The sequence below is a fragment of the Ilyonectria robusta genome (genome assembly GCF_021365365.1).
Source record: "Ilyonectria robusta strain PMI_751 chromosome Unknown BGZ61scaffold_21, whole genome shotgun sequence".
In the NCBI taxonomy this organism is placed as follows: domain Eukaryota; kingdom Fungi; phylum Ascomycota; class Sordariomycetes; order Hypocreales; family Nectriaceae; genus Ilyonectria; species Ilyonectria robusta.
In genome coordinates this window covers 647,832-661,469 of record NW_025764455.1, presented here as the reverse complement: position 1 = coordinate 661,469, position 13,638 = coordinate 647,832, and the positions used below count along the sequence as shown (strand labels likewise).

General features: G+C 50.1%; 3 protein-coding genes across 3 annotated transcripts; all 3 read right to left on the bottom strand.

The window, feature by feature from the left end:
- Positions 1-294: 294 nt before the first annotated feature.
- Positions 295-2,071, bottom strand: BGZ61DRAFT_536708 (uncharacterized protein; the record flags this gene model as incomplete). The annotated part of the gene is made up of 2 exons (XM_046254443.1): positions 295-1,671; positions 1,724-2,071. 2 exons carry the CDS (start codon positions 2,069-2,071, stop codon positions 295-297), a joined length of 1,725 nt encoding a protein of 574 aa, XP_046099712.1.
- Positions 2,072-2,313: 242 nt separating this feature from the next.
- On the bottom strand, positions 2,314-9,220 carry BGZ61DRAFT_508793 (ankyrin repeat-containing domain protein; the record flags this gene model as incomplete). Its single annotated transcript, XM_046251969.1, has 2 exons — positions 2,314-7,339; positions 7,479-9,220. The coding sequence occupies 2 exons, from the start codon at positions 9,218-9,220 to the stop codon at positions 2,716-2,718; spliced, it is 6,366 nt and encodes a 2,121-aa protein (XP_046099711.1). The 3' UTR covers positions 2,314-2,715.
- Positions 9,221-9,766: 546 nt separating this feature from the next.
- BGZ61DRAFT_497289 (ferric reductase like transmembrane component-domain-containing protein) lies at positions 9,767-12,130 on the bottom strand (the record flags this gene model as incomplete). The annotated part of the gene is made up of 3 exons (XM_046251128.1): positions 9,767-10,603; positions 10,640-11,402; positions 11,457-12,130. The coding sequence occupies 3 exons, from the start codon at positions 12,128-12,130 to the stop codon at positions 9,767-9,769; spliced, it is 2,274 nt and encodes a 757-aa protein (XP_046099710.1).
- Positions 12,131-13,638: the final 1,508 nt, after the last annotated feature.

Below are 13,638 nucleotides of genomic sequence, written 5' to 3'. Positions count from 1 at the left end.
TGAGCGGATGATCCTGGATGGTGCTGCTTTGGCTGATATTTGCGGGACTATGACAGTAGATACCTGGGTAGTGAAAATATTGTAGTTGAGATAGGTGAACATGACCTCTCTTATAGTCATATTTGTACTGTCTATTGCACACATCGCCCCGGACCTGTGTCGGTAACGACCGAGGAGGAATTGCTTGATGCTATGGTGCACCAATCTTACGGTCGGCTCTTCTTCATCGACGGTAATAAGGCTTCTACAGCAGGCCAAGGCCGAATATACATCGTTGAGAAGCCGTTCAGGGTTCTAGACAGTATCGCCTGGAACTACGCTCAAGGCGTCTCGAAGCTCCTCTGTTGTTAATGGTCGGTGAGCTACGGCGACAAGCTTAAATATCTGCGTCTGATAATGCTTTCCCAACTCTCCCGATCTCTGCAGGATCCGAGAAAATGTTTCTGGGAGACTTTTGGGGAGATCCTTTAATGCCAGGCGAATGGCTTCATCTGTCTTGGCGGCGCACAATGATTCAATCTGAAGAGCCACCCAGAGGAACATTCCCTGAGCACCTTGCAGCAGGGCGTCCTCTATTTCAATGACAAGGACAGGGTTCCCTATTGTCAACTTTCTGGATTCTATGCACCTCTCCAACTCTGCACTGACGAAGCCTGCAATGTCGGGATTGTCGTCAGGAATCGCAATAGTACTGTGCTTGGCGAATAATTCCAGGCTTGACCTTAAGGCATCGTCGGCCTCCAATCTCATTGAAACACAAATACATAGTGCAAATGCGTCCTGGAGTTCCCGAAGATATTCAATTAATATCCCTGCCTGAAGATCATCACATTCATCCAGCCCGTCTAGGATAAAGGAAGCTTTGAAGTTAGGTGGAAGGGCGCGCTGGAGTATGCGGAGTATTGTGTTGGAATCTACGACTGAGGTAATCTCATTGATGAGTCCTTCTACTATGGTGAGGTCTGAAATTGGGCGCAATAATTGTCGAGCTAAAGAGCCAATGACTGTGCGCGCTATCAAGCTCTTGGAAATGTCGTGGCGATAAAAGAAATATGCTACTGGTTGTTCTGTACTTTGAATATGAAGGTTCAAATCATCGATAATATTGGCCAGTAGGACGGACTTTCCCGACTCTAGCTTGCTTCTACACACCAGTGTGCAAGAACCTGCTCGGACCTTCCACGCGTAGTATTCAGGGGTCTGGTTAAATAAGGTCGCGTTTCCAACCTTTCGAACCTGCTTCCACGTCGTCTGATAGTTGTATGTAGAGTAGGAATCGAGGACATGGGCATGAGCCTTCAGCCTTTGGCGGTGTGACTCGGATTTAGAGGACCTTAATAGAGCTTTGAAGCGAGAACTCTGTTCCTCGCCCATCAGCAAGTTCGCCTCCTCTCTGATCGAACTGGCCCATCGATCTAGCTCCGATTGGTAATTCTTCATGTCGGAGTCGCTTGGGAACGACACCAGTTGTCCGAGAATCGACTTCTTCGTTAACTTTAATATCTGGTGACAGAGACGAACAACCACGATGAAATATTCAGCCAGATCTGACCGTAGAATCTTGGACCGGGGATAGAGCAAGGCCATCTTTTCGTAGCGGGGAGCCGATCGACCGACGATCATGAGAAGAGTCGACAACTTTTCGAGGCAGGAAGAGAAGTTTACGAGCGACTGCATGGGACGTTAGCTTAAGAAGGAAAGGATAAGATGGGACGAGACCGACAAGTAATGTTAACTGCACCAGTGACCAGATACCGCATGCAATCATGTTCTGGGAGCCACCGATTATAATGTCTCCGAGCGCCGCGAACTGCTGAACAGCTTGTAGTATATTGGTCAAACGCGGCCCTAAGCCTCGCCGACCGCTGAACTTTCCGGAAATGCGACGGTCGATTTCGGCCGTGAGTCGCATGATATCGTGGATACTAGGAGGTGATAGGCACGACTGGGATATGTTGGTGAGGAAGGATTTCTTCTGCTCGTCGGAAAGGTCTGCCTCGAACTCTTTTGTAGCCTGCATCAGACGAATCTCAGCCTTCAGTGGAGCGAATTTTGCCAGTGCAGAAGACATGGTGATGATACGTCGCTAGGTACTCTGAGATTGCGATGGAGTGGTGGTTTTGTCGAGGGACTGGCGATAACTCTCGGAGCTGAAGAAACTCGTGGAAGAGCGGGGTAGACAAAGTGCAGTTTCGGGCTGTCAGCTGAGTGGCGGTGGCTATGAGACATGGAGGCCTCTCAAAAGACCGTCGATAGAGAGCAGTTGACATATGTTGACTACCAACGATCTTGTTTACATTAATAAATACCCATCCCGCGTTTAGTGGATACATAAAAAAGTAAGTCCATAATAAGCTGCTTTCTAGCCTGGAATGCTATACCTATTAGACTTGCTGGCGGGTCTGATGGTCTGGCGCCGTCGGATGGGCCCCTGTGGCTGTGAGTGGCTTCGAATGGAATCTAATAGATACTGTGGCTTGTGAATTATAGTGGCTCAGCAGTTGGAGGTGTCGGATTAATCGAGTGTTTGTCGATAGAAGGCCGGAGTGCGTAGGTTGTTCCGAGGTATCACAAATAACCATCCCTTCCCCCCACGTCAATCAGGTAGTAGACGGCTGTACAATAAAATTAATTGAGTTGAATGATAAAAAAGATACTTACATAAGGTACCCAACATATGACTATCACAAGACATGCTCACCTAAAACATTCTTGCTACTCTTTCTTCTCAAACAGTTCCAAAACCTCCAGATTCCCACACGCAGCAGCAAAATCGATAGGCGTCTGCTGCGCATCATCTTCCAGCATAACGTCGAGGCCCGTATCCATAAGCTCCTTGAATCGTCTTACATCTCCATTCGCCGCAATGTGCATCAGCCCTCGGCCCTTGGCATCTCTGGCAAAGAAGTCGGCGCCCAGCTCCTCCAGCATTCCCTTGGCGTCTTTCTCTGTGAACTGTATACCCATGCAGTCATAGTATTCCAACCTGTCCTCCTTGACCGTCCGGACGCGTTTGCAGAATGCGAACAGTGGTGTTTCGCCCTGCGCGTTGTGGGCATTCACATCTGCACCCCGGCCCACTAGATCCTTGAACAAACCACGTAGCGCTGGGGTCTTGAGCTTCCGTGCGAGTAAGTGAAGAAGTGTGTCGCCGTTCCTGTCAACAGCGAGGTGGTCGGCTCCAGCTGACAGGAGGAGTTCTATCTCCCGTATGTTTGTCCTCGCTTCCTTAGTGGCGAGACTGACAGCATATTGGAGTGGCGTCATTCCATCATCATCTGTCTGGTTTACCAAGATTGGTGCGTTACTGAGAGTATACCTGAATGCATCTTCGAATAGGTTGAACCGGATGCAGTTACGGCCGCCAGTCATGCAATGCAAGACATTTCGGCCAAAGTTGTCGCGGGCTTCAAGATCAGCACCCAGAGATATCAGTCGATGAAAAACAGTGACACGTTCACCTCGATCCACAGTCTCCTCGTGCGATCCAAGGAGATAGTCCGGTCCTGACTTTCCCTGGCAAGATACGTGAAGCAGTGTACGACCCTTAGCATCCCGATGGTTGACATCTAGCCCTGGGAGGTGGAGAAAGTTATCCACCACCAGCCTATCCTTAAGCAAGAGCTCATGTAAGGCTGTGCACTCTTCATAGCCCTGAGGCACATTGATAGAAGGTGTTTGGGCTCGAGAGCCGGCCTTGCAGTATTCACTGTCGTACTTCTTGGCCTTCCTCAAGAACTTTGCAAATGGATCCGCACCATGGTCGAGCAGTATTTGAACCATCGGAAGCCCAGCCTTGAATATCCGCCGATTGAATTGCGTTGGTTTTGTCGGCCAGTGCAACCTTTCTGCAATATGATAGAGCGGGGACTCTTCATAAGACTCCAAGTAAGTCATTCGAGGATAAAGATCATCATCGCAGCTCCTCTTTCCCTTTCTCAGATCCTCAGGCAGCCTATCCCGACGCATGTCTGTATCCACCTCTCCAGAGAGGAGTTCATCGAGAGCCTCAACATTACATGCATCAAGTGCAGCGAAGATCGCGTCAGCCGTCACTGTCGCTCCATGTGCTTTGAGAAGCCTTATCATGGCGACGTCGTTTTGCGCACGCGCAAGACAGCTTCGCCCTTCCTTGTCAACCGCGTTGACATCTGCCCCTGCCTCAATGACTGCTTCAGCTGCAGCTGCATGAAACAGGCCGGTAAAGTCTCTGTCTGGTTTGAGGGCTAGATGGAGTGGAGTTCGCCCAAGGCCGTCCCGTATGTGCACATCAGCACCGGCCTTGAGGAAGTACGGGAGTGCTTGGTGAGCGTGCCACCAAGATTTACCCTGGGCAACATAATGAAGGGCAGAATAGCCCGAGATAGGCTCGTGGATGGGTACTCCGAACCTTTCGACCAGTAATCGGACAACATCCATATTTGGCAACTCTCGTTTGACAGCCTCGAGGAGGAACGGTACATAATTCTTGCTTCTGGTCGTGCCCTTGTGTGCGAGAAATAGACCTGGCCTTGTCTTATCCCCAAACGCATGCCAGTCTCCCTTCTCTAGCCTTGACTCTGCTTCGAGGGTACCTATCTTCTCGACGAGTGAAGCGAATCCGTGGAGTACGAGAACAGCGAGGTTGCAAGGTTCTTTTGGATCAGATGTGGACAGAAAGTCAACGTCAAGATGGAAGAGTTCTTCCACGAGATAGTACTCTCGCCGGGTCAGGAAACGCCACAATAACCATTGGTTGTTTTCTCCAGGCTTGAAGAACTCGGTATCCCTGAGCGTTTGGACCGAGGCTTTCCTGCGCGCATGATCCATGAGCTCAAAGAACTCTACCGTCATGCCGTTGGTCCTTTTTTTCGATGTCGCGCTGTGGTTCTTATCCCAGGCATCTCGCAGATTCGCAACGGTGTAATCTCTGTTGTCTTTGGCAGCCGTTTGAACAGGATCGTTCATCCATTCATAGTTTTCTGTCCAACAATCACCTGCAAGTGGGGAAATATCAGCTCCATGCTTGATGAGCATATCTAGGATTTCTTCAAGTCTGGTTGTCTCGTCCGCCATCAACTCATGTGGTTTCCTGGTGGTTGGTGGATATGTTATGGGGCGAGAGATATCATGCAGCTTGAGCGCAACTGTATCTTCACACCCATCATCACCTGGTGGCCGATAGGGAGTCTTCCACAATTCGTTCTCTTGCTCAAACCCAATGAGTGCGTAGAATATTGTCATGGATCTAGCATCAGCGCCGGCTTCGAGTAAAAGTGCAACTGTCTCCGGTCTCCCCGACTGGCAAGCATAGAAAAGCGGTGTAACATGGTCGATTCTACCGAATGCTCTAGCGTTCACCCCGATCACTGTCTCTGGTGATGATGCTGCGTCGCTCAATGGCACAATACCAGATTCTCGAAGCCGAGATGAGCTGCGAGCAACGGATGACTTTTGTTTACTTCTCAGAGCATCCAGGAGGAGGCCAACCACATTACTCTCTCTGCAACGGGACGCAAGGTGGAGAGAAGTCAATCCCTCGTAAGTGACTATTTCGGGATTGGCACCGGCATCGAGAAGTTTCTTCGTGCACAGTTCCCCGCCAGTCACAGCAATGTGCAAAGGTGTGATGCCATCGTGATCAGCGATGTCGAGATTCTTGGTTCGCGAAATGACAAAGTCGAGTATTGTCATGGCTCCTTGCCTGAAGCGTTGAGAGCGCGTCGCGCACAAGATGTGCAAAGGCGTTCGCCCGGCGTGATTCCTCTGCTCCAGGTCCAAGCCCATGCCAATCAGGCGTTCCCAGAACAATACTGGCTCCTTTCCAGAATTTGGATGTTTGCATTCTCGCAGGGCAAGTTCATGGAGGAGGCTATTTCCACGGTAATCAACAGCCTTTGTGTCCAGTCCGAGGCCAACCAGGAAATCAAATCGTATCATATCGGGCTTCCACAAGTCCCGAAATGACATTCCAACGTTGTCAAACTTGGCTGCTTGGTGAAGTCCCGTCCGGCCTTTGAAGTCACGAACAGATGTCGAAGCTCCTCGATCCATGAGGTCGGTGAGGTCTCCGTGAGAAACCTTTCCATGGACGGACTGGGAGGTCGACAACATGCGAAACCAAAGGGTCGCTCCATCTTTGTCCACGGCGTTGATATCAGCACCCGCGTCGAGAAGCAGGTCTATAATTTCGGTGGGAAATTCCGAGCCATTTCGCAGGGAAAATTGAGGAACGCCTCCTTCACGATTCTTCAGATTCGGATCGGCACCTCCCTTGAGTAGAGCCTTGATGATTTCCAGCTTTGGCGACTTTTCAAGCGAAATGTGCAACACGCCATTGCCTTTGTCATCGAGCACGTTGCAGTCTGGTCCATACTCCAAAAGCTTGAGAATAGTTTCCGATCTACCTTCAGGCAGCAGGCAAATAAGGGGAGTCAGCCCGTTCGCCTGTGCGAGATCGATATTCGCATGTCCATTCTCAATAAGAAGTACCATGGAATCCATGGATTTCACTTTGTGAAGGGGTGCAGAACCATTCCAATCAATAGCATTCGCATCCGCCCCAGCATCAAGGAGTAACTTGACCAACACGGGTGACTCAACTGCAAAATGCAACGCAGTCTGGCCTAATGAAGTGCGCTGATTGACATCGACTCCAGCTTGGACTAGTAGCGAGAATATTGTTTGCAAGTCGGAGGCCTCTGCGGAACGTTGATCGTGTAGCCCACGTCCCACACCGCATAGGCGATGCAAGCAATTCAGCTGAGGCTGAGGGTTAGCTTCGTACCCAGGGATGAGAGCTTCCATGTCCTCATCATCCATGTCTATATCAGGAAATGGATTCTCAGCTCCTACAGATAAAATGTTCGGGTTTGCTCCAGCTTGCAGAAGGGTTGTGACTGTCGCGACATCGCCAGTGTCACAGGCATGGTATAGCGGAGTGTCACCATCAACCGTGGCGTTGACATCCACACCAGGATGTTGAAGAATCCTGGCCACAAGTTTTGAGTTGCCCTTCTCAGCTGCCCACATCAGAGCTCTGTGAACGGTATCGATGTCTTTGAGGAACGGTAGGAACGCTTCCACTGCCTCCACATGGCCACCGCGGCATGCATACATAAGCGGTGTATTCCCAATAGTTGTATGGACATTTCCACATTCATCCGGGGGGGTTTCTTGCGTCTTTCTTGTTAAAGGGTCTACACCCGCCTCCAACAGGGCCTTCACGGCTTCAGGGCGATTATTCTTCGCTGCCATGTGCAGAGGCTTGAGGCCATCCTTGTCATCTGCATCTGGATTCGCGTCGGCGGCAACCAATTCGCGGATGGCCGCGGCATGACCCTCGGAAGCAGCCCACCAGCTGGAATTAACTATTAGCATATAGCGCTTGGTTCCAACTTTATGAGCCAGTAGATTTCATTGATTATCTTCTCAACTTCAAATGGCATGGTCGGCCACAAGGCGATTGAGAGGAACTGAGGCATGGTAGAAACACTTACAGTGGTGTTTTTCCAAATCCGTCGTCGGCATCCACCTCCATGGTTTCGAGGAGCTCCTTGGTGTATGAGACGAGCCCCCCTTTGGCGGCGATATGGACTTGGGTGATGGATGATCCTCGGCCTCGCCATTTGACCTCCAGCCAGGCATTCATGGTATCGGCGTCTCCTAAGAACTTACGAAGTTCTGTGTTGACCTCGGTTTGGTCGTATCCAGCGGCTTCGGACCTACGAATATGATGGTGCCAGTTGCCGGCTGCATACTCGAAAAACGGATACTTCAGCCTTAATCGGACCTCTTTCTTCGGGACCGCAGTTAGTAGCACCCGAGGTGAATAGTAGTCGCCATGGTCGAAATACGTGTCAGTATCGTTATCCTTGATGTTGGCCTTATTTCCGACAGCACCCAAGCACCCAGCTTGTAAGTAGCGCAAACACAAGAGTGCAAGTTGGGCGTGTGTCGACCCCATTTGCAAAATAGGATATCCAACGTCGTCATCGGACCGTGTGGTGCCTTTGAGGTACTCGGTGAAGGAATGATGAATTACCGAAACAGTCTCGTCCGCCAAAATCTCCAAGAGTGGCCCACACGCGGCTCTGATGAGATCTTTTGTTGCCTTCAGATGTCGTTCAAAACCATCAGGACTGATGACCCTGATCATCTCGGCTAGCTCCAGCAGTCTCAGAGGACGACTAGCATGGGTGACGGATTGCAAAATCAAGTGCTGGATGTTTGCTGCTACGCCGGATCTTTGGGCATGCTCCTTCAGTAGCTCCGTGTACAGAACATTCAAGTCCGTCGGGAGCTGCGTGAGTACAGAGTTGATATCGGCGCCCGGTTCAAGAAAAGCGTCCATTGCCAACTTGGCGTAGATGAACAAGCCGTTGGCCCGGCCAGGTACTGCATCCGCAATGACTTGCCAGTCGCACTGCGGGATGGTAGACTTCGACAGAGCGAACTGCACGAAGGTTGAAATGTCGACATCGACCAGGGCTTCCTGTAGCCGCAGGTGAAGACAAGGAATTTGCCTTAGTGGTCCCTCCACACTTGGAACAGGGCGGCTCGTGATCAAGACTTTGACTTTCTCAGGCCGCCACTGTCCAAGGGAGCCCAGTGCTTGGAGAAATGCGTTGTGGTCTCGATCCATCTCGTCGAGTGCATCAACGACACAGAAGACCTTTTCGGACAAGCCTACAAAGGCCATTTTCAGATCCTTCCACATGTCTTCGATTGACACACTTTCAATAGAGCGACAGGCTTTCACGTAAGTGTTGAGTTGCGTTTGCAGAGGAGGACTATAGCTCAATACTTGGTCCATCCAGTCTCGCAAGAGGGCTCTAGGCTCGTGGTTGGCTTCGATGATTTGGCGGAAGAAGAAGAACAAGACGGGAGATCCCGGGTTTGACTTGGCGATTTCATCAATCAGGTTGGCTGCCATGACAGACTTTCCAGACCCTGGAATTCCCTTGATCCAGAGCAGCCCATGTTCAGCACTCCTCAACCACTCGAGATATACGGCACTCGAACTGAGCCAAGCTCCTGTACCAGCCACATGAGACGCTAGGTGCTTGCGGTACTCCCCACCAGCAATGTCGTACGAGGTGGGCTGCAACCAGGCCCGAATTTTCTGGATATTCTCTTGCGGTAGGGGCAGTATTTGCTCTGGGTTGTAGTCACTAACATCCCCACGATAGATGACAACCGCATCAGAATCACTGCTAGAATCACTATCGCTGGTCGACATGATGACTAGCCTTTTTTGCAGCCTGACTTTGCGTGATGTGAAGTGGGAACGCTGGTCCCAGGTGTTGACAAGATAAATTGATGAGTCACTGAATTAGGGCAGGTAAACTGAAAAGTAATGCAAAGAAGAATGATCAATTTACCCCGCTTGGAGATTGGACTGATAATAAGCAAAAGGTTGGTGCCCAGGATACATAAATGTGTTGGTTGCATCGTCTGATCCTTGGAATTAGTCATGGATACAAAACATGATTGATTGGCCATCCTTGCTCAGTTTCAACCTCCCCAGCCTTCAGGCAGCAGCCGCGTCGGTAGGCTGTGATTCCTTCATGATGAGGACTATGTACAGTGAAATTTTCACACCGGTTAATGTTATCTTGGCGGTGTAGAAGCGATACTAACTAGTTCGAGTACCAACCGTGCCAAATTTGGTACATTCTATCTCTCACAGAAGGCTAAACATGGCTATGGATGGTAGTCAATTGATAATTAACGTATTACCACAGAGATGAAACGCCAAACTCTGCAGTAAATGATCTACCTCCCTCTACCAACTAAAACCCTCATCTACAAGGATAAAGCTCGTCTCAAGTTGTCCCGAGCGCCCCATTCTCGACACTGCCATGCGTACATCATCCGCCATTCCAGGTGGCCCAGAAACGAGGATACCAACTGGACCACTGCTTCCATCGACGCCAGCCAGCTCATCGCCAATGATGGTTCCAATGTCTAGACGCTCCCCAATGCTGACAACGACATCAACACTAGATGGAAGACCGGAAATGTCCGCCAAGAGCCCTTTTCGCAGGGAATCGTCGCGCAGACCCCAAAAAACACGCGCCGGCCGCAGACCCCTGGTTTGAAGAAGAGGCAGCACCGTAGTAATCCCCACACCTCCCGCAATACACACAAGGGAGTTGCAGTTGGCCAGTTGTGTAAGGTGCGTCGAATGATAGGAGCCCTCAATTAGGACTGGCAAGCGGATCGAGCCTGTGGAAGCTGCTAGCCTGGCAGCAATGCGACTCGTCATTCCTGACCGTGTCCGCACCAGAAACTTGGCGCTGTTGGAGATTTTGACAGCTGTCGGTGATGTCTGTGGCTCTTCCAATGAAGCCGCTGGGGACTTTTCTTCCGCTCGAGTGATTCGGTCCGTGGCAGTCTTCTCTAAGTCAAAGTCGACAGTTTCGTCCCTGTTCAAAACGCTCGAGACAGCCGGTAAGGTCTCGCAGGAGTGCGACGAAGCCACCGAGAAGGGGTGAGTCTCCCAGAATCGCCACGACAGCGTAGGGAAACAAAGATATACAACGCCTTGCACAGAGACCCCGTCGATGACAACACGCATGTACTCTCCCTGCGAGCCTTCGACAGGCGAGATGGCTGCCGTCTTAAGCCCCTTGCTGAACATTCAAATTACTCAAACGAGGCGCTCAACGGCCCAGATTCCAGATGCGATGAACATCCATATCTCATAGCCCCAGTTGTACGTAAAGCAGTACCATATGTGGTAGTAGAAACCGATGAGGAAAAGCAAGGCCAGAACTTGATGAGTAACCAAGAACAGCTCGTAAGCTTTTTGACGCACCACAAGGAGGGACGCTGGCCAAATGGCTACCGCAGCCACGGTTCCGACGATACCCCAGGACCAATATAGCTTGGTAAACTCGGACTCGTAGTCTCCAAATCGAAGGTAGTAGACCAAAAGCATAATAGAGTGCAGCGCCGTGAGTAGGATAGTCCAATACCCTAGCCACCGATGGAGCAACAGAAATGTCCCACTGCTCCAGTCCGTCAAATATAGGAGCACATTGTTGCGCGATGAAAAGACAAAGAGTGCCACCATGTTTCCAAGTGCAAGCACTCCAGCGCGATTCCCTATGAGGCTGATTTCCTGTTCCTGCAGGCTGGCAAAGTTGCTTTGGGGCTGAATTGTATAATAAGGCGCCAGAAGAAAGATAAAATTGAGAAGACTGATAAGGGCGATGTAGAGAAGCTGGCCTCGAGTTGGCATCAGACCGCCGCCAAGGTAAGAGGAAACCGGTGTGCGATGAGATGATCCCCATGCCGGTGGATGGATGAGAGTCGAATTGAGCCATGCCCATGTGCGACTTCTGTTGAGGAGCGGCACGAAGCGAAGGAGAGACAAAAGGACTGGAAGGAATAGGGCCACGAACATGACTGTAACGCTATGTTGATTCCGTTAGTGTATATCGCACGCGTGGGAGTGGATGATGACTTACGTGTACACTGTATGGCCATTCTCGTTGATTTCAAACGACGTCATTCCATTATACTGGATCTGCCAGTCTGAAGCAAGGACAAAACTTGTCACATTAAGTGGCTCTCCGGAGGCAATAATGGGCAGCGGACTGTCGACTTGAATTGTGGTGTCCTCAGCCGACTCCTCCATATGGCCGCCATAGCGAGCTTTGATCTCACGGCGCAGCTTGTGTTGATGGGAACTACTGGCGGTGGAATTTTGTGCTTTTTCCTCGGCAGTCGACTCGTCCTCTCGTGCTGCAATGAGAGCTTCCGTGTACGAGATAACCGGTTTCCATTCGGGGCTACCGACGGAACCTGTAGCCAGGTGGGTAGCCCAGTAGTCCTCCAGCGAGCTTAGCGAGGGTGCATCACTTATAGGGCAGTAAGTGTTGATACACATGGCCATGGTACGCAGGAAGGATGGGTCGCTGGTATAACACTCAGGAGGTGTCGTGGATGTCGAGTGCCCCATGCCGTGAACATCACCTCCCTCCTCCGGCGTGCAGGAAAGAGGGCAGCTTCTGATGACTCCACGGCAGGCAAATGCACATGCCGGTTTGTACATGTGCTTTCCCAAGCCGATTAGGCCCGCTCCATCAGCCAGTGCCAGATTGGCATGCCAGAGGAGGAGCAGACACCGCTTGAGAGCCATGTTCGAAGGATTCCGAGAGTATTCAAGACAACGTTTCAGTCCTGCCAATATCAATCTTGGAAACTCAACCCGGCAGTCATAAATCTGTCCTCTCATCTTACTGCTTTATACCATTGCCAACTGTAAAATGGCCCCATCCCATTGTGGTGGCTAGAGTCTTGGCAGAGGACCCTGGCTGAGGTTGTATCGAGGTATCTTGCTCAATATCTCTCAAGGGCGCTTTTCCTGCGCACATCAACCATGTCTCAACCAGGGTGAGACTAAAATATGCAGCTTTGGATCCACTATGAGAAGAGCCCATATTTCAGTGACCATCCAGATCGCTCTCTCAGACTCGTTGTCGCCGCCACCCGAACCCCAGACAGGGTGGCCCCCGCCTCACATCTCGGAACTTGGCAAATCATGGTCCAGATATTTGCAGTTCGCGCTGTTTAATGTTACCAAGCTTAAGGTTAATTTATGCTTACAGTCGGTAGACAAAAGTTCCGCGTCAACCGCAAAATCTGCCCTAACGCACGTCTTAACAACACCGTTTTAATCAGCATTTCTATGCTGGACCGTTATACCCCTGGGAGAAACATGACTAAGCCTCAGACTACCTAGGTAGTGGGTATACAAAGAACTTCAGTCTTGACTGTCTGTGAGGGGATCAAGAGGTTGGAATTCTTGCATGTTCTCCCGTAGTTTTGGGTCATTTGGTCGAGTGTCTGTATAAACACCAATTCTATTATTTTACTCATTTTTTTCTTTACTTTATTTACTATGATCGCAGGCACACAATTTAGGGATCTAGAACATACTTTATGCCTCGATAATAAGGTGTTGTTGAATATACAAAACATATAGGTCTACTGGGATGTACAGATCCCACTGAACAGTGGGCGTCTTCAACATCAGTGCCACCACCCTTCAATACTGCATTGAAAATCTTCGAGCCTAATCGTGTCGTTATTTTCTTTTGAACCACTCGATTAGGCGACGTCGTCGTAAGTGGTAGCAGTCTTCTCTTTTGTTTGGGATCCCAGTGCATCTTGTCATTGTCAAAGTACAGCCACGTCGTTTTTGGTGGTTGTTCTCGCGCAGTGCCATAAAAATTGAGGACGGGAAAAAAACACGCCCACTCAATTTCTTGAGCAGTATACCCTCTTAAGTCGTAGTGGTTGGTTTTAGTAGGCGAGGCCAATGCCATTAAAACACACCGGTGGGCTCACCATCGCCATCACCATACACACTCAACCCCATCCAAAATGTGCCGTTAACGCTTTTCTCAATTGCATTCGTAGAAAAAATTCCCGGTCGGCTTACTAAAAGGTGCATGAATAAAAACATGCTAACTTTGCCAATAGATGCCGAACTATCCGCTGTAACTTGAGGGATTCTGGACAATCACTCAGTTGGGATGTTCGCAACATTTCTGGAAATTGTTGACAAATCTCCCTCGGGGCATTCATTATTCACCTAGATTGACGGATCCGGAAAATAACGGGAGTTTGCGTAATTAACTTCAT